Genomic DNA, 27,153 nt, shown 5'->3' on the forward strand with positions numbered 1-27,153 from the left:
ACTGCTCAAAACTTCAAAGTAAAAACAAACACCACCTTGTTAATGAAATAACTCTGTTCTGGGTCCCTGCACCATATTGTCTTGAGGTAGCAACGAGGAAAACCTTACACACTGACTACTACCTCACTCTCTATGAGTCTTCAGAGCAACTGAATGGAAGTTTCAGATATGGGAAAGTATGAAAGTACTGTCCTCCCCATTTTACCAAGAGGTTACTGTGCAGTAAAAAACCAAAAAAGATGTAGTTGAGAGCTACCACTAAGTGAGCAAGGCTGCCCAAGAACATATTTTAGGCTCCCTCCCTCACCCATTGGGTCTCTGAAGAGAACTGAATGGCTTGGTCTAGATTAACAGACAAAAAGAGTAACAATATTTAATTCAGAAATGTATAAAGGCATTCCCTAACAGGTAGCTCTCATTTGTCACATTGCCAAGAGACCATACAATAAGGCAGCAAAATTATTCATAGTTGCCCACAGTCAACCTTCTGTTTTGTCCATAGCTGCATGTTCCTGATATAACTCTCCTTTTGCCCATCACATTGGCACTGACATTCAGTGGTCCACTCCAGTCTTTCGATCTTCCACCTTCTTCTAGGAAGCCTTGTCACGCTGCTATCCATCAAGCAAGTAGACTACTACTTCATAGGTTGACATCATGATAGCTGTGTTTGGAATCTGTCTGACCAGATGTGTAGTTAAACCTCGGTAGAGCGATCCATATCCTTCTTCTCGCACAAGCAAAGATAATGTCTGGAACAAAGATCTGTATTTTGTTCCCTCTTCTCTTAGTCTTGTTCGTACAACCTCTGTACAAAGAAAACCACATGTGGTTATGTTCACCACTTTATTATCTCTCCCAGTAACCAATTTGTGATTTTACATGACAACCTTTCCCTCTTCCATAATTTCAGTTCAAGAACTTATTGAAAAGTAAGACAAGCACAGAAGCAAACCAAGTATGTGTAAAAGGAAAAAAAATTCTATTTTTGGCAGTGTTTGATATCCAACTAGGCAAAGAGTTAATTCGCTTAGTTAAAATGCAGAAAAGGACTGTTCTAGCTTTTAAGTTGCAACTGTTTAAGTACTCAACCCATTAACACAAAGCATAAACACAACTACTTTGCAGGAAAATTACTTGCCAAACTAAGACAAGAACTTGCTGGCAAGTTAAACAAAACTGCTGAGTTCGTTGAGAGATATGAAGTGAAAAATGATGTTCTTTAAGTACTTCAGGCCACATCCTGACAAATCCTTTGGGAAAAATAAACACTGCCTAAAAGGCCATGCGAAAGATCCACTTAAATACTTCCATTTCTGAATACTATACTCGACTTGCTGAATCTAAAGTGTAAAGCATTAGACAAAAACAGTTCTTGAGCAAGGGAGCCAAAGACTGCTACAAATATCACTAAAAATGCCTCCCTTCAATGGCTTTGACTCAGGCTCTCAGCTGTATACACCCCACTTACCATGGGGATATGCTATTGATGTGGCACAAGTTTTAGAAGTGGCAGCAGCCATCATCATTCCAACGAAGTCCGAAGCTTCTTTTGCCAATTCGTCCTCATTGTCCATGGTAGAGGCAGTCTTATGCTCCAGTAGTTTTCTCTTAATACTCTCATAAATAACAAAATGAATAACAGTCTCTGATATGCCTGCGTAGGATGCTGACATTCCTCTGTAAAATCCTTTAATACCATCTGATCGATAAACTTTTTGGACACATTCAAAAGCACTCATTCGCTTTTCTCCTCGATTCCTAAAAAGAAGAAAGCAAAGCAGATATCAAGCTGGTGCAACCTGAGACTAGAAAATAATTAAGCAGTTCTACTCCAGTGGCAAAACCACCTAGGAAACATCTCACTTACTGACTGGCTCCAAACCCAGATACACCTAAGAACAGAGTACCTGTAGTTAAAGTCTCAAAGGTCCTCAGCACTAAACACGGGCAAAGCATTACACTGCATCCAAGCCAAACTTCATACAGTGACTAAAGAAAAACCTATCAGGCAGGTTGAACAGCTCGAGGCTTCATGAAAAATAAGCATTTTCTTCTGCGTTACGAGTTATTTCCCCAATTTTTGTTTCAAACAGCTCTGTAGCATGGCAATTACCCATCCTGTTCCAGAAACACAGCTGTTGCAGCAGAGCCTTTAGGAGTCTATGACTATAGTGCATCAGAACACAGGCTTCACAGCATCACAGCTACTGGCAAACAACTAAGACAATGCAAAGGGAGCATAGGCAGCTTATTTGATTCATTTAAACCACTACTCTTTTCAAAGAAAATGCTTAGACATGACAGTATAAGCTGATATTTGGTAAATAAAATCTTACTGTCTTTTTTGGCTTGCTTATTGAATTGATTTGTACATGTTTAAGTGCTTCATATACAGAACGCTAAACAATTACAGAACTATATAAAATATGCTCCACCACAGCAGCAAGTGCAGGCACTTGCAGCATATGGGCTCTGCCAGCAGAGGTCTCCTGGGCAAGCAATTCACACAGAATAAAACTACAAATAACCTCAGAAGAGGCTACGGTAACTCCTGGATGCTGCCAAAGAGACTAAGTGCCAGCAGCTATTACATCAGTAGAATGAGGCACCACTAGATGGCAGAATTTAAGTCGTGATGGCTTAAAACCTGCAGAAATGCCAAGTTACCAAGCCCAACTAATAGAAAAAGTGGGCACACATCACTGAGGATCAGATCCTAAGTTAACTGGCAGATGCTGCGAATAACTTAGGGGCTGGCACCTTTGCGCTGACATGCAAGAGAAGCTAGGCCTGCAGCTGCAGCCCCAGGGGCACTCCAGCACAGTCCTGGTACCCCTGGATGAGTGCACAGACACAGACTGCTCCAAGAGTTTGTCAGATATACAACATGGTCTTGAAAGCAAAAGCATTTTCACTTTGGAAACAGAACGTATGCCTTCTACAGTTCTTACTGGGATCAGAGGTCCTTTTGAGAGCTTAACAGACAAAATCAGGCCACAATAACACAACAGGCCAAGTGTTTCTGTCTCCAATAACCGAATTAGAAGAGCTAGCAGTGTAGTATGTGCAAGACTAGCCCACATAATTGCAGTGTCCTACACAAAATTACAAGACCCTTCCTCAGGCCTCCTACATGAACATGCTTCATACCACGTACAGAAATAATGTACAAAACAAACCCACAATGTTCCCCCAATTTCCTGAAGATCCTACAGTTTAAGCAATTTAACTCATTAATCAGTAAAAAAACTCCAAGCATAGGTACAAGATGCCATGAGGCTGCACACAGCACCCAAAGCCCCTTAGAATTAGTCATGGAGTTAACACCCCAATCACAGTATGGTATCAAAAAATCTCACGTTAATCTCACGTGACATTTACTATGGTCACCTTGCAGCAGACAATATGCCCACTAAGAGGAAAAAATGTTACTACCCACTTAAAAGTCTGACAGATGTCCAAATTAGAAATATATGGCTCATTAATGTATTTAGGATGGCTGAGGGAAGAATTTCATATTGCGTATTAAGTATTCAGTAACCAGATCTATAAAAAGAAGAAAGCTGTATTGAGACACTTATATGGTATCAGTCTGTCCCTACAGTTTTAAATGAATGGGAATAAGAAGGTTTTTCCTTCATCCCCGTTTGCATAAAAACCTATTTCATTAAGTTTCATAATAAACTGTTTCTGTTATTGATTCTGTAACAAGTGCAAACAACATCTTTTGAGTATCCCACACTAGGGCAAATCCTGTGTTCTGATCCATTAAAGTAGCTTCGCCCTTTGTATAAACCAAGCTAACTGTACATAAAAAAAATGAAACCCAGGATTTCAGGCATTTTTGTAAGCTTTTGCTAAATTTCTTAAATCCTTGTTTGAGGAATGTTTAACTCAACACCTGAAACTAAACAAGTATTAGTGAAGGAAAACGTAAGCATACGGTTGGTAGAACACTATTTTAATGAGACTTAACCTTGTAATTAATTCCAAATTTGCTGGTCACTCTACTGCAGAGCCTCATGCATAACGCAGAAGAGATTAAAATAGAGAAAAGTTATAGCATAACGTGTAGATACATTAGTATCAATTCCCTAATTCAAAACACTGGATATTTAAAAAAAAAACATTCTATAGTGGGATGCAAAACTAATTCATAACTTCAGTGAAATTTTTACACAGCAGTGAGGTTTCCCACTGTTACCAGTAGATATTCTTCAGAAGGTTCTTACCTTGCATCAAGCTGTAATCGTGTCTTCACTAGCCAAATGGGATTAGTTGCTGTGATCGCAGTAAAACCTAAAATATTTAAAAGAAAAGTTAGATGTGATACTACCACAAGAGCAACTGCATCTAAGTTTGAAACCCACATAGTAAGGTACGGTGGATGCAAAAATACGGACTATACTGATATTTACAAAGTACCCACTGTAGCCCTTCACTGATATTTTATGAATCCATACAGTCAAATTAAAAAAAATGTTTAACAATAGTATTAACTAAGCTTGATTCTCAGCAAGTCACCCCACATAAAATAATCCCAACTGCATACATTTCTCCACCTGCCTAATCATACCAACCCTGTTTTAACACCATAGAACGAAGCTATCTAAACTAACATTAGCCAACTTGGCAAACATCAATAAGGATGCATTGCAAATAGAGCTATTGCAATTTGAGATGGTATAAAACATTGTGTCAGTTATATTTGCTACCTGAAACACAATCCAAGTTTAAAAGCATGCAGACTGAATAACTACCTACTTCTGAAGCAGTTAAAATGCATGTGTTACTGTAAGTTGAGACCTTTTAATATTGAGCTATAAAGAAGAGTTAAATTTTAAGCACTATTGTTATTTAGCATTCTAAGCAGAGATTGTTGGTTGGCCTAGGAATACTTTTACAAGTATGAGTGTTTAAATTCTTAAAGTAAATAGCATGACTTACAACTATCCAGACAGACAGCAACTATTTGGGCTTGCATAAGGTCTAAGGGTTAAAGCTTTGATTTTCAGTCCACGGAAAAAAAAAGGAAGAAAAGGAAAAGGAAACAAATTAAAGAAAATGAAAAGAACAGGAGTAAGAATCACTCTTACTTCTGCACAACCACAGAAAAAGAGCAGAATAAAGGCAGCTCTGAAAAGAGTAAAATAAAAACCATCTAGAGTTGTAATACCACACATGCACCATTAATGAGGTGTCATGTCTGCAGGAGAAAAAAGGAAAAGGGAAGAGCTGGAACATGGCCAGGCAAGAGATGATAAATTTAGACACTTGCTTTCTAGGTGACACACATCACTTGTCTATCACTACAGAGACATGCTGCCCTCCTGCAAGGGAATGGACTGGATTTGGGGAAAGCAACAGAGTTACCTTGTCCAGTGCATATCTGGTGCACAGCACTGTACAACAAACAGGCTATCGATAAGCTTGTTTATGGAGATCATTAACAGCTTACACAAACGTGTTTAGCAGCACTGCTTGCATACATGTTACTTCTGTTCAGTCACAATCTAGGTTTACATTGCACACAAATGACTGCAATACTCAAAGAAATGCCAGGGGATCTTAACTGTTCTGAGGTTTGTTCTACCCCCACCCCTAAATCTTAAATAGGTCATTACGATTTTCAGTTACAGTCCGAATGACAAACTACAAATTTTAGCAGCTATGGAGATTTTAGTAGTATTTCTGTGCCAAAGTAGCAAAACCACATTAGAGATTTCAGTTTTATCTTCTCATTAAATAGATTATTAACCTGATTCAAGCCTCCTAACTTCCTGTCATAGATAAAGGTTTGAGGTTGGCATTTTTTATACACTACTTTTTCCTATGTCTAGGTACATATATAACCCTTCATATGATAGAGGGAAATACTAACAGGCCAAAAGTGATTTCTACCTGTATTTCATGTATGCAAGTAACTACATAACTTAAATCGGAGCTACTCTGCCATAGCAAGGCACAGGCTGTTCCAAAATGTATCACATGCACAAAAAAGGTTCTGCAGTTCAACTAGCCAGAGCCCTTCTGACCTGTCACTTAACACCACAGAAACTCCACTGATTTCAGCAGCACTTGACCATAAGTTGGACTAAACTGAAAAAAAACATTGTTTTTGCATCTTTCAGTTCTTTATATTAGCACTTAGAAAGCTTTATTATTTTTTTTTTTACTTTAAACCAGAATATTTTTGTATCTATAATGCTGTGAAGGACACCAGGAATGCACAGAACCACAATAACAGCTTTGAAATAAGGTGGGAAAAAATTTACTAACTTACCCTACCAACATTTTGCAGGAAAGATTTCTCCGAGCAGACAAAAGATCTTAAGTTCCTCCTAGTTCTTAATTACAAGTGAAGAAGACCAAAAAGGCTTTAGCATTCCTATTTAAGTTGCATTATTGGGAATTTTGCTACTGCCAGACTACATTACAGCATTATTTGTTAGGCCCTCTCCACCTATTCCTCTCCCTATTCCACCCCTAAAATCAGTCTCTGTAGATCCCAAGTCGGGAACTGGAAACACAGGCGAGCGGTTGCTATAAACCATTATTTAACCATAGCACCTCATTAGGTAGGATAAGACACTCGGCAACATAGCCAGTTGTTGTCCCTAGTATTGTCACTGCCTAAACAGCAATACAGTTTGAACCAAAGCTTTCAAATCAAAGGAGCCTTCAATAACTCAGGTTTCAAGGTGACATGACTAGAGCTCAATTCTTAGAAGTAATTCAGTAAATACATTAAGTGAAAGAAAAATAGACTTCAGGTGATGCTGACACAAAAGCAAAGCACTCCAAAATATGAAAAATCCCATTTGGGATTGTTCAAAAGATAGGCTTTTGTTTTAAATACAGAAAATCTGTGGTAAAAAGTACTGGTTAAAAAATAAGGGTGAGCGGTTTTCAGCAACTACTATGAAGCTCCATCAATTGTTTCCTTTTTCTTTTATTTCTTTTTAGAAGTCTCACTGAACTTCATAATGCTTATCGAAGTGGCATATCCTCAAGAAAGATTCCAGATTCTTTAGAAGGGTAGATCAATTTGGCAATACCAGGAACTCCTGTACTTTTCTAGGTTTTATTTTCTCCTGTGAAACTGTATCCCTGTTTCAAACAAAACTCTCAATCTACCTTTCTGACTACACCCGCTCCTGACAGGTAAGATCCCAGGTATTCCTATTATGCGTCATATATCAAAGGTTAAGGGTTTTTTTTTTTTAATCTATAAGCCAATGTACTTGATACAGACGCATGTGAACATGGAATGTTGAATTAAAAGTAGAAGGTAGTTAAAAAAACAAAACAAGAGAAAAAAACAGAAAGACAGAAAGAAGATTATATACATATTAAAAAAAGAAAGAAAACAGATCCTTGAAATAACGTGACAATACAGAATATTGGCTGCAGTGTTTTAAAGGCAGCTCTGGGACATTAAAAAACCAAAAAGCCTTGTTTAACCCAAGAGGGACTTTAAATTAGCTAGAGCTAAGTACAGTAGCAGCTACTAGTGAAAGGTATTTTCCACCTTTCCCTGAACTGCACAGAAAAAAAATAACTCTTAATAGAGTTAAGAAGCAATGTCTTTGCACAACGTACATAATTTGAGTTCAAAATAAAAGTGAATTCCCCTTACTTTGTTTATTTAATAGATATTACAAACCAGATGTGTGGTTCTTACACTAGAGGCTGCAAGAGACGCTCAGTTCAGTACTCACGAGGTTTAAGTTAGTCCATATTTCTGCAGGAAGTGACCTGCGGGTGGGGAGCATGAGATGACACGATCTCACTCTTTTCACGGGAGAAATGTACAGTAAATGCCTAAAATAGACACAGGCTTTTCTGTATCATAACAACAAGCAGTGACCTCATCAGAACATGTGCACAAATTGAATCCCATTGGAAGGATTTGTGAATTAAGTTATTGTGAGATCTAACTGTTTCCAGGTAAAAGTTTAGGAAAAAAGAAAGAAATAATCAGAACAGGCCAAAGATATCAAAATATTTGTGTAAAATGCACTGAGTACTGAAACTTCTGCTCATTTGCAGCAGTTCAATTTTTGTATCTCCAAATACTTACCTATACATCAAATTTACAAGTGAGCTCCCTCCTCCTTCCCCACACCCTCCCAAATATTCAAAAAAGCTAGCCTTGTCTCAGGACTGAAAAAGACAGATGCCTTATGAAATCAAGCTTTCTACTACCAGTAATCAATTAACTAAATAAACATTTTTTGTTATTCATTAACTGTTTACATACTATTAAAGAGATACCATACTTCTGTAACTCTAAGTACTTATTAAAAACAACTGCAACCACTTTAAGTAAAAAAAATACATTGCGTTGATTTGCCAGTAGAGTTCTAGAAAGAACAGCAATAGTATACAAGGCAAAGTAGTTTTGCAGCAGATTTGCAATCATGTCAATCTGAATGAGGCTATATGTCATTAAAAAGGCAAATCAGAAACCCATACAGGAATCCAGCATCTCATTCAGTTCAGTACAATTTTTATTCTCTGTGGCAAGAGAGGCTGAGTGCAATGAGAAGGCAGAGCATATAGCGAGTCTGAGAATTTAGTCTAGCTTCGAAATGGACAGATAAACCATTTTCACAACAGCAAATGCTCTCATTCTTACAGTATGCTTTATATAGTTGCTGTCCAAGTTCTACAAAAAGAAAACTGATGTGCAGTGTAGTAAGTCAAAAGAGCTGCCAAGAACTTCATATCAATACACATTTTAGGTATGATGCAAATTATATGCTAGAAGCTAGCGCACAGCAAAAAAACCCCACTGATTCCTAATTGCATAAGGCATCGGATATTAGCATGTAGCATAATTCATCCTCCTTGGGATAAAACAAACACAGCAAAGAATCTTAAAACCAAACATACGTTTTACCATGAGAAGGAAGAATCAGGCCTAAAACCAAAGCAAACCGCTTAGAATACCATACCTCAGGTTTTCACTCCACAAAATGCCATGTGCATAAAATAATCCTTACTTAATGACGTCAGTCTAGCCAGAGATACTTATGTATTAACAAAGGACACAAACAGCATTTGAAGTTGAATGAATTTCACTGTCTACAGCGGTTTGATGAAACAGCAAGCTGCAGATTGTTTTAAAGTTGTATTTTTGCACCATTATTGCATGTTGCAACCTACAGGAAAAGCTTTTTAAGTGCAAACAACACCTTATGCTCATTAGGCATTAGAAATATTTGCACAACAAAAAGGTCATATCCAGCAAAACCCTTCATTTAAGACTAAGTTACTCAATTCTTTACTGAAATCAATGACAGCTGCAAAGAAAGAACTAATTCTTATTATTTTCTGCTAATTAGAAGCATTTATCCACCTCGTGAATTTTGAAATCTTAAGTTCCAAAACAAATATTATGGCAACCATCTGTGTTAACCTGTTTAAGTCACCCAATTAAGAGCTCACATTCAATCCTATCCCTGTTATTTTGCCATTTCCTCAAGTTGCTTTGCATCACATCACAATACAAACCTTGCAGGTAAAACTGTTTATAGCTGGTTTAAGTGCATTTTCTGAAATACATTAGAATTACAAAAACAAGGTTAGCACATTCTGAAGAAAGCACTGCTTAATTTAACTACAGTCCTTTTCATATAAGCCAGTACACCACCAAGTACTGCGAAATAGTTTGTCCAAGAACTTTCTTTTAAAGGTCTTCTAACACCTGTAGTAGAGAGTGCCAACACATTTCAAGAGGAAGCAAGTCATGACCCATAGTGTCAATCTGCACTACGCATCCAGTTCCATTGGCTATGGAGTTTAGCAATACAACTACAAAGCTAGCTAAGTGTGAGAAAGAACACCCACAAAAGTTGAACAGGATTAAAGTTTGCATACAAGTGTAGAAAGGTGGACAGCAATTACAGCTCAAATGTATTTACCCCAATCGCCTGCAGTCATAGATCTATAACGACCTTCTGGAAGGGAAGCAAGTTAATAAGCACACAGAACTTCCGGACAAACTAGAGTTTGTGTCTGCAAGCATTTGGGAAAACTCACTACAGCACAGCATCCTAGATGTCCTTTTAGTTACAGAACGAAGGCAGTAACTGCCAAAGATAAGGAACGCTCTGAACACTTGGTCTGTCTGCAGCATGAGTTACACAAGCTGTCTTCAGTTGAGGATAGCCTTGTTTCTGTTACCCATACCTCCTCCCCACTCTGCCCTGAATTTAAAGACATGTTTTATCCCCTTGACAGAGCTGAAGACAATTCATTTTTTTCCGGAGCAATTAACTGATTAGGACAAAATTCACATGAAGTTCCATTCCATCCCATTCCTCATACTGCTCACCTATAAAAAAACCAATCCTAGATGATAAAAATACCGCATCATCCAAGCGCCTTATGTTTGCCCATTTGAAACAAAATGGTTCTATTCACACCTCTGAAAAGGTAAAAGACTGCTATCTTATGTGCTAGAGATGAGCATTAGCAGGTTTTTTAAGTATAAAGCTAATGTAACATAAAAGTTCCATGTTCTTTTTATTAGCAAGTACCAAATAGAAAACTAATGCCACTCAAATCTGATATCAAACCCTGATATCATTCATCCCCTACTGCTAGTACTCACTACATGTGCTGCTTGTAAAATTTGACAGGAAATAAAAATTACAACAAGCTACCACAAAATAGTCAGAACTTAGCTATTAAGTGTCTATGGCCTATACAGAAGAACACTTTCAACAATTTGTTTTTGTGCAGTAAAGAAAGGCAACAATAGGTGAAGTGTGGCCAACCCAAGTTTTGTTTTCACCAGCTTAAGCCCATGACCACAACTCAGCTCTGTTGCCTTTAATTCCACTACATAATTTTCTCAAAGCACAGAACATACAAATAATAAATACTGGTAGCTGATAAAACATACATAAGTCGCACCACAGACAAAATAGGAATTTAGTTCCAGAGATGAATATAGGTGAATGATGGCAATCTGCTCTTCTATGTCATTTCAGTGCTAGAACAAACAGACTGGTATTTGAACAAGGGAGAAATTAGTGTTACATAAGTCATATATATATACAGGCATATTTAAGAAAGACAGATGCACTTTTGTTACAGATTTGTGTTGGTAAAAAACAGATAAAGAAACATTAAACCAGAGTTCAGTGCAAACCATCTTCTTCATAGGTTGTAAAGCAAAAAGTTACTGTTCAAGTTTTTTTACATTTCACAAATTCACAATTGGAAAGGCAGATATGCAATGTTCCCAGGAAAAGACTACTCTAACACAAACACGCAAAAACCTCCATTAACACTAAGTGCAAAGTCCCAGGCACATATTCTCCAGATAAATTGCTTAATGAGACGCCAAAGGTAACCACTACAAAAGAGATCAATCACTGAACATTTTCTGGTTTGCCTTTTTCCACATTTATTGCCACCTCTCAGTTGTAGATATCACTCTAGAACAAAGCTAAAAAGTTAGATCCTTACCTGCCACACCAGCTGAAACCATGTGTACCTGGGTAGAATCTGGGTTGAAAATTTTGTTCAACTTTTCCTTGCAGTTTGAGTAAGCAGCAAAATATATCGCTCTAAAATTAAAACAAAACCCAATTTGTTACATTGGTGTGGATACCCTTAGGAGCATTGCCATTAACTTCACTAACTCACGATCTCCATCCAAGTCTCACTTCCTGAGTAATAAACTACCAGGAATAACTCTTGCAAAGTCATGGGACTGTTGTAGGAATGGAAAAGAAAAAACATAAAGACCATACTTAGCAACTTTCTTCCACAGCTGCTGCAATTAATTAGTGACAGGGAAGGACAGGTAGTTAGAGATTTGTAACACTATGAAGATAACACAGGGAAGCAAAACACCGCTGAACTGAGAACTGAAGTTATAGTACCCTCTATTTCAATAACAAAAATTTGTCCTAATGGACATACTCATTTCAACAGCATCACCATTTCAAAACAATTAGCAAGCATGTAGCTTTTTACACCAGACAGAACACTTTTTATACATACTATTCTAGCATTTACAATAGAAATATTGGTAACTGGTGGTTATACTTCAACTTGTATTTAAAAATTAAAATTTAATTCCTAGAACAGCTCCGAGGCTAGATAAGCATTTTGGTTTAATTCTGTATTTAGAACAGACATTTCGCTCTGCATGTCCTACAAAAAAGAGTAAACTCATATGTTCAAGTCTGTGAGCTGGTATCAGAGCAAAGCTAAACACAAGTCAGCATGTCAAACCAATAGATGAAAAACCACATTAACCTCATTAGCTGTGCAAACAAGTTTTTCTTTATTTTAGAAAAGACAAAGTGCTCGCTTCGTGGGTGTCATTTCTGAAATGGAACCAGACTCAGTTAAGTGTGTAGGACATGTTATGAAACATGCTTCTCTACAGCTTATTTAAACAAAGAGCTGCTGTTAAATCCACTTAGCTAATGCTTAATTGAAACGTAATACTGGATGAAGACTGAGTCAGCTGGAGGGGAATGAGAATGTGCTCATTTATCAGACTTCACACATTATTCCAATGGGACATTTTGGTAGGTGAGAGGCGTCTGTGTGCATACATGAACAAGCGAAGTATTTCACCCAGGGAAAGAGGAGGATTAGAGGATTTCACATAATATTTACTGAAAGTCTGGCAATCAAGGATATTTTTCATTGAGGGAGGCTAGTCCCTTATAAAGCAGAATCAATTGTTGTATAAGACATGCAGTTAAAGTAATATCAAAGTTGAACATACAGACCAAACTGGGCTATTAGACAAAAGTACAGGCCAGAAACTCAGGTCTTCCTAATTCCTTAAAAATTCTGCTAAAATAAGAGTACTACGATTCCTAAATTCTGTTTTTCCATTTCAAGCAGAGGATCTAGAGAAAACCTCATCTGTCAGATACAAGTAGAAGACAGATCAATGCTGAACGGAAAGTCCAGTTTAGTAAGATTTCCCAGAAGCATCCAAAGACCTTAAGTCAGAAAATTTAAGAGACTTCAACTGCATGTGCAAGAGAGAAGTGTTCCCTTCAGATTAAAAAAAACCCCATGAAAGCAGGGCACAAAGTCAAACAAAATAAAACCCCTGGGGAATACATTCACCCCGCATGAAGTCTCAAATGTATAGAAGGAAATAAAAACAGGCCAGAAGACTAGTGTAAGCCTCACCCAGGATTAAATAGTTCTAAGTTTTACACAGCTTTCTTTTCATACTCTTCCTGAGTTATTCTACTTTTGGAATGAACTTAGGCTAGCGCTTCTATGTAAGGATCCACTCAACTCAGGCATAACCCGCCCCTTGCTCTGACTGCCAGCAGCAGCCGAGCAGTTAAAGCATTTGTGCTGACGCAGAGCGACTGACAGCAGCAACACCGCTGCCAACTGGAGCAGATCTACATCCTCACTCACTGCACTCTGACATTGCCCCAGTACCCTTTGGAGAGTCCAGCCCACTGCTAAAGCTGCTTTCTCTGGGACAAATGTCAAGTGTGTCATCCTGCCCAGTCTTGCCCTTTTTGGGGTTTCAGAACAGGCTTTCTTCTGCAAGGGAACAGCAATTTGTGCTTCACCAGAACTCAGGAAGACAGACGCATTATTTTAAAGCTAGTCACTCAACTGCTTCTTGAAGTTCGATTTACTGAAAGCTAAATCTACTTACCTATTTCCAAATGTGAAAACTTCTTGTTTACACATACAACTCCTTAAGCATTTTCCTTCTTAACTGGGCAAAACTCTGCATAGGGGATGGTACACACTAGTAAATATTATTATAGTAGCATATAGGATAGTAAATGCTGAGACAGTGCAGGGATGCGAGACTGGAGCTGCAGACAAGTGTCTCCATTTCTCAGATGGAAGTACTAGCCCAGAAGACAAAAGTTATTTGCCATTAAACACTTACAACTGCAGGTACAACTCCATTCAAATAAACCTTAAATACTTAAATCATGTACAGCAACCTAAACTTCATCCTATTTATTTAATTTATTGTACACGTTTGTATTTACCTGGAAGGAGCAACGCCTACTAGATTAGGGCCCAGCCCTCTAAACAGAGAACGAGGACCTTCCTTTTGCAAGATCATCCTAGAAAACAAAGAAGCAACAATACTGTAACATTGGCATCAAAATTAAGGAACGTATGACATAGCAGGAACTATAACCAGAAGCAAAGCCTTACATGTAAGTGGACTTACCTTCAAGATAGGACACATACATACACAGAGTTCTGTCATTCAGAAGTTAAAGAACATGTCCTTTTATCAGGGAGAAAATACTGCCTGTGGAAGTGTTCACATTACTGGAGGTTGTACATTGTACGGGAGGCAGATATTTGATTCTGTTCTATATCCCTTTTCTCACCATTCGGCTCCCAACACCTTGGAACTTCCCAACTTCTGTGGGAGGGACAGGGGGTGAAGCGCAAGAGGAGCAGACACTTACAAAGGTTCAGTTACAGCAAGTCATATCTTCTGAGAGCAGCTTAAGATGACATTAGCTCTACCAATTATCACACCCAGCCAAGGACGTGTTTTGCAATCTATTATCTACTATTCTCAAAAAAAAAAAGAAATCTTAACACAGCTTTGCATGTGCTACATTGGTTTGATTCTACAAGACTCCTAGCAGTACTCTAAGTTAGATGTCAGAAATTAGAGGAAAGCAGTCTTTTAGATACAATGTCCTGCCTTCTCCATCCCCAAAAATTATTTAAATTCACCATGCATTCAACTAGGAACCCATTCATAGCTTTATTCTTTCTGTAGTACAGAGATTGTGTCTACAATAAAGGGGAAAAAACGTCCAGTGTGAGAAGTGGCCCTTCCCTGAGGCTGGCACAGATTTGCAAACTGTTGCCTGGGTGCTCCTACCCAAGAACAGCTGCTGGTCTGTGGAGCCACTCGTTTTTCCTTTCCAACTCATTCCAGAAAAGGCAGTCCTTACCTCCTCAGACAAGGTAACCCACTTAAGTTGGAGATTAACAGGAAAAGGAGCGTAACCCATGCAAAGAGTCACAACCACAGCACAGGCTTAACAACTCATGGTATCAAGTTTGCTATAAACAGCTCTAGAAACACTGGTAGGGTGGCAAGAAGGTGTGACCTCCCATCTTTGTGAGATTTAGAGAAACACAGGGATATGAGCAGTGAATTGAGACATCAAATAAGGCAATATTAGTGCTCATGTGTTTGGCATACCTATCACACAACTGTGGGTTTTAGAAAGAGTTGAAAACCACTGGCACAGCAAAGGGATACCCATTAACACTCAGTGTCAATAAATTTATCTGCCCAACAAATCTAGATGCTTAATCAGTATTTTTAAAAGTATGGTAGAACATGGGAGGAGGAACAAGGACTATCCACACCCCACCACTGCATTTAATTCTAGCAACTACTTTAGAAACAGACAAAGTTAAGAATTAACTACCTCACTAGATGTTGCAAAACAGAACTCTGTACTTGGAAACACTGGCCAATATACACAAATAGTTCTCCCATATAGTTGTTCTTCAAAGAGACATGCAGGTTAATGACAAGTCAATTACTCAATACAGCAAGCTACCATTGTATGAACAGCTACTTTGTTTCAACTATCAGAACAAACAGGTGAAAGCCATCTATAGCACTGAAAGATTACAAACCTATCCTGATTTCCAGCAGCTGATTGACCACAGTTCTGCTGCTAAATCAAGCCAGAAGTTTCCATTTGTTTTCCATAAGCAAAAAAAGAGAACAGTGGCTCTGCGGTTACCACCACTATTTAGAAGTGCTGGCATATACTGCGCCCATAACAATTAGATACAATTTCACTATGTAAGTAGCATTGCTGCACAGCAGGAACTGGAATACAGAATACATACTCAAAAGCACTTCAGAAATAGAAATCAGACCCATCCAGTGACCTAGGTGGCCAACAGCATCCTGGCTTGTATCAGAAATGGTGGGGGCACTCAGGATCAGGGAAGTGATCATGCCCCTGTACTCAGCGCTGGTGAGGCTGCATCTCTAATCCTGTGTTCAGTTTTGGGTCCCTCGCTGCAAGACAGACATTGAGGGGCTGCAGCACATCCAGAGAAGGGGAAGAGTCTGGATCACAGAGTTTATGGGGAGCAGCTGAGGGAACTGGGATTCAGTTTGGAGAAAGGAGTAGAGAGAAGACCTCATCACTCTCTACAGCTCCCCAAAAGGAGGCTGTAGCAAGGCAGGTGTAGGTCTCTGCACCTAAGCAAGAAGACACAGAACAAAACGAAATGGCCTCAAGTTGCATTGTGGGAGGTTTAAACTGGATATGAGGAAGTACTTCACTAAAATGGTTGTCAAGCACTGGAAAAAACCTTCCAGAGGAGTGGTAGTCTCCATCCCTGGAGGTATGTAAAAGACATGTGGATGTGGTGCTTAGGGACATGGTTTAATGGCAGAGTTGGCAGTGCTGGGTTAAGGGCTGGACTTGATCTTAAGTCTTTTCCAACCTAATCCAATCTGTGATCCTGTCTCTTGACTCTCTCTTACTAGCTCTAAAAAAGTACTTCTAGTCACACATCCACCAGAAAATACTGAAATGCAGAAAGGGTACGGAGCACTGAAAGCTAAGAGAGACTAAGAAGCCAAGTTAAATTTCAAAGGGCTTCTTGCCTCCATATTCAGCAACACCTACAATCTGGACACAAAACAGTTTAAAGTCTCATACAAACGCTTTCAGGATGAAAACAAAGTCTGACACTTAAGTATTACAGTGCTCCCAGTGTGTTTTGGGCATGCAGTTTGGAGCTGTGAGTTGTACAGGGTATTAATGCTTACGCTAATTCAAGGTACAAACTCAAGGGACATTCAGAAAACTGAAACATGAAACTTACAGTTAAAAGGCAAAATACAGAAAGCGGTCTCATGGTAGCATGATAGATGACAGTGAATAATTCATATGAATTTGTCCAACACACCCTCTCCTCCTCCTGCCGCAAAATCTAGTAGCACATACACTCACTTCAAACAATGGAGAGGTCCAGGAGAAACTCTGGTTACTCGATTGACGCTAGCACCATTCACAGTGTTGAGATGGACTTCAGAGATGTAGAGTGTCACAGATGAGGACTGCAATCGCGTTTTCACAACTTCCAGTGGACATGTCAGAATTGCACCAACAGTACCTCCACATCTGTAAAAAGGAATAGGATCACCACATTAACTGCAAAGAAACTGAAAGATACTTTAATGTATAATTAACATTATATTCTGTCAAATTGCAAGAGGGGGAAAAAAAAAAACCTGGAACATGCATGACAATGCTGCAGTTATTTGCCCCTGAAGGCAAACAAATGGCTAAGTCAGTTTAACCTCACGATTTGGGGTGAAAATTTAAACAGACAAAAACAAAGTTTCCCTAAGTAGTGAAGGTGCACAGTCTTCAGTACATGCTGTCCAAATTAGCCCTGCATAGTAGCTCAGTATGTGAGATGTTTAACTTCTTAGGGTAAATTTTAACTTCTTTTGAATGTTTTGTGAGCCCTGACCACAAGCACGGTGCCAAAAATCCTGAAGGACATAGAAGATGAATGCACTATGCACACAGGACTACACGTAAACACTGCTGTGTGGCAATTTAATAAAAGGAAAACTGAAATACTTATGAAGCCATCTTCAAAACTAATTTGTATTATCTGTTAATTGCAATCACGTACAGTCTCCGAAGGGAAAAAAATTCAACAAAACAGTCTCACCATTAAAAAAGTGATCCCCCTGAACCTCTTCTGATATCAGCATTCTTAATCTTGCTAAATACCCTTCTTAAAACTATGACCAGGCTATGAAATGCAAAAGGAAAGAAACACAACCAATAAAGCCCCCACAAAAACAAACCAAGAAAACTCCACCAAAAACCAAAACAGATTTAGAATATTAACACTAGTAACAACTCAGTCTGAAATCCACTACCAAATAAAATTCAGACTAAATTCATTGGCCCCAGCATTCCTTTCTCTGATGCAATATTGAGAGCTGGTGTTGGATTTTGATGAGCTATCAACTCTGTTTTTGTAACACAAGAGGCTTTAACACGTGCAAAACCTTTACCAAGCTGTAAGACTTATTCAATACTATTTTTCAGACTGTCTCCAGAAAAGCAAAGGAGAGCTCAGTACAAGTTAAGAGCAGTTAACTAAGACTCAAGGTCTCCTATATACTTTCCCAGGAAGGCAGCTTTTAGTCTGACTCTTCTGCTGTAGAAACTACCAGAAATAACAGTAGTTGTTTGCACAGCACTGCTTCCTGAGAAGCTCATCTGTTCATAGGGATTGAACTGACAATACCAAACAGCTGCAAAGTATGATCGCATTTGACTATGTTCACCTAATGCTCCATTTAAACCTAGTGACCTAGAGGTATCCTATTACTAAGCCAAAAGGCATCCTGTGCCACTTCTAACTCCAACATGAGACTGAAGTCTGCTCTCTCCCAAGTTTTAATTGGGTAAAGGGGTCAAGTTACTATATCAGTCTGGAAAAAAAGTGATCTCACAGGAATAGGGAAGACATCTTCCAGTATGTGCTGTACGTGTGCAGTAAAAGACAGACACAGCTTTTAGAGTAGCATGTTTAAAGCGTCTCTGAAAGAGCAATTCACTGGCTTACTCCTCTCAATGTAAGCTAAAAATAGACTTCTAAAAATAAGAGTTGCAGGAAGAAACAGACTAGATGTGCTAATATTTGTTTTATTTAGTGTTGGAAGCAGTAGATGCCTATGACATGTTAGGGTTCATGACAAACACCGTATGAGAACCACAGGTAAGCCAGCCCTCAACACAACTTCACAGAGCTGTAGAGCTTGAGCATATTCGAGTCTCACAGCAAGTGACTATTTCCTACTGCAGTTCAACAGCAGACACTGCTGGATGGTGATGTGTCTGCCCCCACAACGTAGGAAGCTGGCTTTAGGTTTTATTTCCTTTATTGCAGCCTCTGGTTTTGATCCTCTTGTGCCTACTCACCTCAGGATCTTTCTGCATTTCACTTTAGACAGGTTACATGAGTTGTTTCCAACAAACAGTAACAGCAAGAGAACGCATGTGATATGGTTTACACTACTGAGATAAATACTATAGAAGGGGGAAGAAAGCAAGAGGGGAAAAAAAAGCTAGGCTTTCATTTATTAATAGGGCTTGGAATTTGGAGCCTTTAATGCCACTGGCTGGATCCACAGCTACGTCGCACTGGAAAAACGTTCTGAAGTTGAAGATTAACACTGACCTGGAGCTTGTACCCTGCTTGTTCCCTGCACCACACTCAAATCCCCACAAGGGATGCCTGACTGCAGGAGCACTCCTATCAGACTCTCCCTGTGGATGGGTTACAAACACTTCATCTAGCAATGGATTACAAGATACTAGGGAAGAGGGCAGACATACAACTACCCAGTGCGTGTTCTTTTTAAGCCTGCCTACAGCAATCATTGTTCATCGATAACCAGCAGCCAGCACAATTTTTGTATGCATCATAAGGAAGCATTAAAACACCCACCTCCTTTTAAGAGCTGTGCATCCTCTACCTGTACTACATTCTGCCATTCAAGTCATTGCAAATAATCAACACCTTTTGGCCGTTTTACTACTGTGTGTTGGCTGGCTTTTTCATTTAACACTTTAAGATGTCTCAGATGAACCTGAGAATATTTTGAATATTTTCTTCTAACTATTGGTAGTTTGGTTTAAAATTCTCTGCTGCCCCTCATCATCAAGATCTCAAATTACAGCTCACAAATGAGGAGGAGTCTGCCCAAACAAGTCCTCACAAAACTACCAATAACTACTTCTGTCAAAGTCTCCTACCTCACTGTCCCAGCCCTCAAAAAGCCCCATATAATAAAGCATTTGGAATTGGAGGAGGCAAAGAAAAAGTCCCCAAATGCTGAGGAACTAGGACTTGCTCAGTAGTCACAACATGCACCGAGTTTGAACTGAACCACTACATGAGAGCATAATCCAGTAACTATACCAATTTATCTACTTCACTTGAACTTTAACACTGCAAGGCTTGACTCATTTGTTTATAAGAAACTGTCAGTAAATATAGCTTGTAGGTAAACACAGGCAATTCAATAACTATGCACCCTGTATAAATAAGCAACTTGTTAGAAGCTGTTCTGTCATCAGCATCAATAGCAGTATATTTTACTTAGAAATACATTTTTGGCCTTCCCTATTAAACAGATGACTGGAAATAGCATGAAAGCAACAGCTAGTTCTTTCTGCTCCAGGTCCTGGCAGGCCACTCACAGCAAGCCACCAGCTCCAGCTTAGCATGAGCCTTCTATACACTGCCAGTAGACTGCCAAAGCCACTCCTGCTACTCTCCTCACCAGCTCAAATGAAGGGGAATTAGTCTACAGTTTGTGGCTTAACACAAATAAGGGAGTAGCATAGTCTGTAACACCACTTCAATAGTAAAATTAGTAGATTACTTCTCCTCAATAACCCAAATGGGATTTTATAAACTACTTAAAATTCTACTGCTTATCACCACTCTAAGCTTCAGCATCTCCAGTCAAGTACCAGACCCCAAGGACTCAGTGGCGGGGAAACACTAACATGTAACTTGCTCTCCAGCATTAGATGAGTTTTACCTGGTAGAGCAAGTCAGTAAGCAAACACTCCTGATGACAGAGCATCAACTGGAAGTGAAGGGCAAAACCCAGACACCCCCATGTCTGAACGTTTACAGTAATTTCTAATAAGCAAGTGGTCTTCTGAACACCATTTATCTTACCTACCCTACATTTGACATTTGTCTCTAATCAATGTTTACTACAAGCCTTTTGTCAGCTTCACCAAGTAGCAAAAAAAAAAAAAATCACAAAGCTGACTTCCATCAGAAACAATCACACAATGGCATGAGAATACACCTGGGGGTCCTACACAGTTTGAAGGGCAAAGACAAAAGATCAGTGAGTAAATCCACAAAAAGAGACATGCAGGTAAAAAAAAAGTTAATAAATCTTTTACTAATACAGTCACATATATGGAATGAAAGCTGCAGCTTAAACTTCACAAGAAGGCACAGATACCACACTCAGACATGTTATCATCTAACCTGCAGGATTGTGATAAACTTAAAACAGTAAAACCAAAACCAGTGGTCTACTTGACATCTCTTGGACAGAAGAATCCAGGAAGATGGCAATGCTCTCCTCAACTGCAGCTTATTCCAGAAAGCACACATGCAAAGCAGTCCCAAACATTGCATTTAAGCCTTAATGTGCATTTAGAAGTCAATCAACTTCCCAGATCAACAGAAACAAACCTGGAATGATCCCGGCTTTAAACTCCACTAGCAATAAAACACAGACACAGCACTGACAACCACTTCCCCAGATAAATCTGCATCATCTGTAAGGCACCACAAGGAAAGAAATATGCACATGCTTCAGAAACCTAATCCTGCTTGGCATTCAGATCCCAGGTTCTATTTCCAGAGATGGCTGCACAATAAAAGCTTCTTCTATTCTTGCAAACTGAGGGTACCCGATAAGGAATCCCTGCCTTTGTCCAGAACAGTTGAGTTATCTCCTACTGTTACCTTACACCCTGGCAAGTAAGAGCCTGGACAGCTTCAGCATGGATAAGAGTCAATTTCAACCACTGGACTGTCTATAAATGCTTCACAACAGATTAGCATTCCCCAGTGCCAGTGTCAGCTGACCTAGAAGTGAAACTATTAGTGCAAGAAGGTTCTTATTCCTCCAGATAATTGTGTATTTTATACAAATAAAAGGAGGCTGCACAGTGCTTGTCTCACAGTCACCTTTCATAGAATTCACAACCACGGCCTCGAAGACTTGAAGATAATCCTTGACCCTGTTATCTTGTGTCTACACTGACTGATATATTTTACAAGCTATTTCACTTTCCTGGATGAAAAACGAGAGCCCCATGCAAATACAGGCTGCCAACAGAAACAGCAAAAAAAAAGCTGAGCTCAAAACTGTCAAAAGAAACAAATCCCAAGCCACCTGCAAACATAACTTATAATCTCTTCACCACTTTTTGCAAATTCACATCCCAAATCTATCAGGAATTTCACACTGCTGTCTTACAACACAAGTAACTCACAGCAAGAGATTAAGCTGCAGGTTTGGATATTGAATGTACAGTATGCCTCTTTAGGGGGAATTTAAGGTGTTGAACAAGGACAACTAGAACAGCAATAATATCTCAACTCTCAATTTTCAGGGTTTTCTGGTTATTACACTAAGTTTACATACTATACCCATTTCCATCTTTAGTATGGATATGATTACTGGTAGCCAAAAACCTCTTAACACCCTTATTATTCACCAAACATTTTATTTGCTGAAACTTAGAAAGCATAAGTCAAACATCCTTAAACTAAAAACACTAAATCAAACCTGCTAATGCCAATTAAGACTGCAAAAATAAAATTCCCCTGATGTGCTGGCAGACACCAAGAAAAAGCAGAAAAAGCACCACAAGGGGAACAAACATCACTGTGTTCCATTATCCAAAACAAACACCAACACATACAGGATAACTTCTGTTATAAACTAGAGTAAATACAAATGTTGTTGTAAATATGTATTAAGTAAAACCAGCTGAAAACAGTCGCCTGGAAGGAAACACAAGAAACACCAGCTTCACCATTTCTTAAACAATTTTTATGCACTTTGGTAATGTCAGAGTAAAACACAAGCTACCCAGTGTTTTAAACCAATACTGTCTTATTACTTCAACAACAAGAGAACAAAAACAACCTCAGGTTCTGACAGGAAGGTACTAACCTTGTCCTATGCTTTGCAACAGGAGGAACTTGTTCTGAAAGACATGCAGGGTTATATCAGGAATGTATTTTAGGGCAGCAGTGAGTCCAAGCGCTTGGCAACTCGGTTATGGCTCAAGGGTCTATCTTCTGAAAGGGAGTGAAAAATCATCACACTACCTGTTAAATTACTAACCAATACCTTCTTTCACCTTTACTTCATCTATGTCAACAGCATCTGACCTTCTGAAAGAATTCAAGCATTTATCTTAAGTGTATTTTCTGAGAACACTTTCAGCTACTGCAAGGTTTTGCCAAGGACCTCTGGCAGACAAAGAGTGATTTAAATGACAGGTCAATTCGAGACAGTTCTACAAACAGAACAAGTAGGCTCCTCTCTGTATTATCTCTCAAAATTAGAAAATACCCAACTTTCTGCAAGAAACACCAAAAGTAAGAAAGAATGAAGACGTAAGCCTGATACTGTCCAACCCTGGAGTAAAAAAAGCAGCTGCTCACTCCCTAACCCAAAGGGGTCCCTCCTTTTGCTGAGGAAACAAAGGCGAGGCAAGTTGACATACCCTGATGAAAGACTGTATGATAAAGAACTATTGAAGTATGTTTTCTAGAAATTCAGAACAAATCATGAAAACCTAGCCAACACCTGCACTTTCACTTGATGTACTAATTATGCAAGGAGATACACCTAAAACATTAATTTTCCTTATAAAGAAACACGCTAAGTTCTTTCTACTTTTTTGTTGATGTAAATAGTCTAATGACTACAAAAGCAAGTTACAGTGTAACTTACATACTTGAGCTAAAATGCTCATCCAGAGTTCACATTCCAATCACAAGACCTCATAATTTTTGTTTTTTAATTTAAGGGCATAGAATGTCCAGTTGACTCTCTTGGTTTGGAATAAAAGCTCTTGAGTTTATACTGATAACTCCCTGACTAGAATGACAACAGTTGGTATCTGACTAGGGAATGGAAAAACAACCTATGGAAACATTAACAATTTGATTCCCAAAACACAAGAATTCTGAGCAATGCAACCAAGTATCTTGGGGGCAAGAAGGAGTTTTGGGGAAATCAAGAGTTTCACCTGAAGTACAATTTTTAGCAGGATCCAACACTACAGGTATCCATCTGGTTCCTGTTCTCACAAAGGGAAGAAAGCATTAGCAAATGGAACCATAGCAACTACATGGTTTGTTGAAACAGATCCTAACAAACAGGGGCATTGTGACAAAATGTAAGTTAAGCGATTTCAAACATGCCACAGCATGAAATTTAACTCCAGGCACGCTATCAGTCTATTAAAGTATACACCTTGCAATTACTCTTCAGTACAGAGTGCACAACAGCAGCTTTGAATATAGCCCAGAAAACTAGGCATGTGCTACAGTGACAGAAAATTTCCTGCATGGAACCAATTGTTTACTAAATCTATCAGATAAAACAGCTTTTCTTTAAGTAAAGAGTACTTAAATTACAAGCTTTTTTTAAAGAGGAAATTATTTTCCTACCTTACCTTATTTCTTGTGAATGTGATGCTCTTCCCATGCTATGCATTTTCTGCTTCTCAATGTGATAGCTGTTATTTTTACATGCACACCTTCAGAGACTACTCTATATTTTAAAAGTCAAGAGGTCCAAGTATTACATTGTGGGGTGGGAGGGGCTATACATGAAGTCGAACCTTGTTGATGTATTGGCTAATGCCTGAACTAGTCCAATAAAAATCATTTGAGTTGTCTGTTCTAGAAAAAATACACCACTTCAATAATTATGCTAAAACCACATTAAAGCCATTCCAAAATGAGTACTATATTATTTTGTTGTAGTTAGAAATAGTATTCCTATCACAGAACATTGGTTTTATTAATGAAATACAAATAGGATTCTTCAAAATGAAACTACTTGAGTAAAAATTACTTATAAAGCAAGCAATTGCTGAGTAATTCCCTCGCCATCACCACCCCAGTGGGCAGCAATCTTAAGAGTCTCTCAAACCTGCAGAGATGGGAAAAAAGGAAGGAAGGGAAGAAAATGATTAGAAACATGAAACTAACTCCCAATGTAAACTTGTAATGGCCAGGAAGTGTTACAGTTTGACAGCTGTTGTTGAGTTGTCACAAAAAAAAAAGCTAGGCAGCCACACAGAAAACCCAGGTCAGCTCTACATACATTACTCAATCAGCAATGTCATCAGTTACAGTCTCATTACTGAAAGCAGGAATTGAAGACAGAACTTGGATATAACAAAAACAGGCCAGGAGACTGAGACAATCCTGTTTTCTTACAGTTTCTAGTGAAACCTAAAGGAAAACAAGTCTTTCTTCCTTTCTCTTTTAAGTTTCACTGAAGACTAAAGACCACATACAGTCCACTACACTCACAAAATGTCATGAGATGACCCCAAATAACCTTCCTACTGCCAAACGTCACCAAATATACACTGGTAGGTCTGCCGAACTAAGGTTACAGGAAACACGTGGTTGGCACATGAGGAAACAGCATCAGGCTTCTTCCTTCCAGTATAACCCTTGACCCAACTGGCCCACAGCTAACGGTAGACCAGACTTCTCTGTTAAAAACAGCAGTGAACAAGTTGTGCTGCGCAATCTTGATCCAGTCTTAGGTTTCAAGTTTATAAACCTGTCTCTATTACCACACAGGATTCTGCCGAGTAACTTCCCCTTCACAGAGGTACCAAGTTCAAGTGCTACCGTAAAGCAGCACTCCTGCTGCTTTTCTGAATGTTTACAAGGATGTGGATTCTGAATAAGAAAGTACCTACTATCATCTTGGGCCTCCTGCTGCACAATCCCTCTCTCAGGCAGGGTGCCAGAAATCGGGGGGGGGGGGGGGGGTGAATAAGCACCCACATAAGCACTGAAGCAGGTGTGCAATAGTGAAAGCCTGGGAAGTGTGCCAAAAGCAGAGAACGTGCTCTTGTGTATCCAGCTCCGCCCGATCTGCTCAGAGTAAACACTACATGCTCCTTCCACCTCAAACACCCAGTCCAGAGTCAATGAGTACAGACTGAAATCCAAGCTTCAAGTTCTCTTTGGGATGTGAAGTACCTTCTCAGTCTGTCACTTCTCCCACTTCCGCACAGCCATGCTCACTAACCAAATACGTTTTTATGATCAATACAAACAACTCGCTCTTTTAAGCTACATGCTATTCCCACCTGATCCCTGGAGGGACCAAAAGCTGTGTAACTGTACATGTCCCAAGCATTACAAAGATGAAGACAAACACCTGCAAAGCCAGAAGAGTTACCTCACACCTAACCAAGGCTGCAAAGGCAACACCTTTACTTCTAGCTATATTGTTCAATTCAACTTCTTCTGTCTTAACAGACAGAAAGCTGCATGACCACGTCAAGACCCTCATCAGAAAGTAGTACACACCAGAGTGTTGAAATGCATTCAAGCAACACAGTGGACCTTCAACATTAGCATTACCACCTGCATTGGAGAGTGTCCACAGGAAGCCACCAAGCTGGCAAAGAGTTTAGAAGGGATGCTGTATGAGGAGTGGCTAAAGTAACTTGGTCTGTTCAGCCTGGAGAAGACTGGGGAGAGACTTCTTTGCATTCTACAGCTTCTTCACAAGGGGAAAAGGAGCAGACACTGATCTCTTCTCTCTGGTGACCAGGGACAAGATGTAAAGGAATGGCAGGAAGATGCACTGGGGAAGGTTTAAGTTGGATATTAGGAAAAGATTCTTCCCCCAGAGGGTGGTGTAGCACTGGAGCAGCTCCCCAGAGAAGCAGTCACGGCACCAAACCTGACAATATTCAAGAAGTATTTGGCCAACGCCCTCAGACACACAGTGTGAGCTTCGGGGTGCCCTGTGCAGGTAGTTGGACTCCATGATCCTTGTGGGTCCCTTCCAACTCAGGACAGCCTATGTTTTCCACCCTGCTGAGCAGAGAGATAGCATCTCTGACAAGGTGGAAAACCCACGCACGGAGGACTCGGGCCGCTTCACCAGAAGAACACCAAACGGAGAATAAACACCTAGAAAGGTGATCGCAAGGAGCAGCGTATTTTTAAGGCAAACCTTCCCCCCCACCACCCGCACCCCCGGGCTGACAGACACCCCCTCCCCGGGCCTCCAGGCCCAGCAGCCCCGGCCAGGCTCCGCCTCCCACTGCTTCCCCCCGGAGCCGTCCCCGTGGCACGGGGGTCACCTACCCGCCGGCGAAGAGGTGCACTAGAGTATCCCTCTGGCTCATCCTCGCCGCCTGCGCCCGGGCGGAAGGGAAGGAAAGAAGGCGGGGAGACTGCCGGGCGCTTCCGCCCCGCGCTGCGCCGAGGCGGGCTGCTCCAGCCGGGGCGCGGCGTTAAATGCGT

The 27,153-nt window shown here is 39.7% G+C and overlaps 1 protein-coding gene across 1 annotated transcript; it reads right to left on the reverse strand.

Moving 5' to 3' along the window:
* SLC25A36 (solute carrier family 25 member 36) lies at positions 1-27,153 on the reverse strand. The gene is made up of 7 exons (XM_009560353.2): positions 26,995-27,153; positions 17,001-17,171; positions 14,025-14,102; positions 11,488-11,588; positions 4,236-4,302; positions 1,472-1,761; positions 1-808 (listed from the first exon to the last, which is right to left on the reverse strand). Exons 1-7 carry the CDS (start codon positions 27,033-27,035, stop codon positions 615-617), a joined length of 942 nt encoding a protein of 313 aa, XP_009558648.1. The 5' UTR covers positions 27,036-27,153; the 3' UTR covers positions 1-614.

Source organism: Cuculus canorus, chromosome 9, assembly GCF_017976375.1.
Source record: "Cuculus canorus isolate bCucCan1 chromosome 9, bCucCan1.pri, whole genome shotgun sequence".
Taxonomy (NCBI): domain Eukaryota; kingdom Metazoa; phylum Chordata; class Aves; order Cuculiformes; family Cuculidae; genus Cuculus; species Cuculus canorus.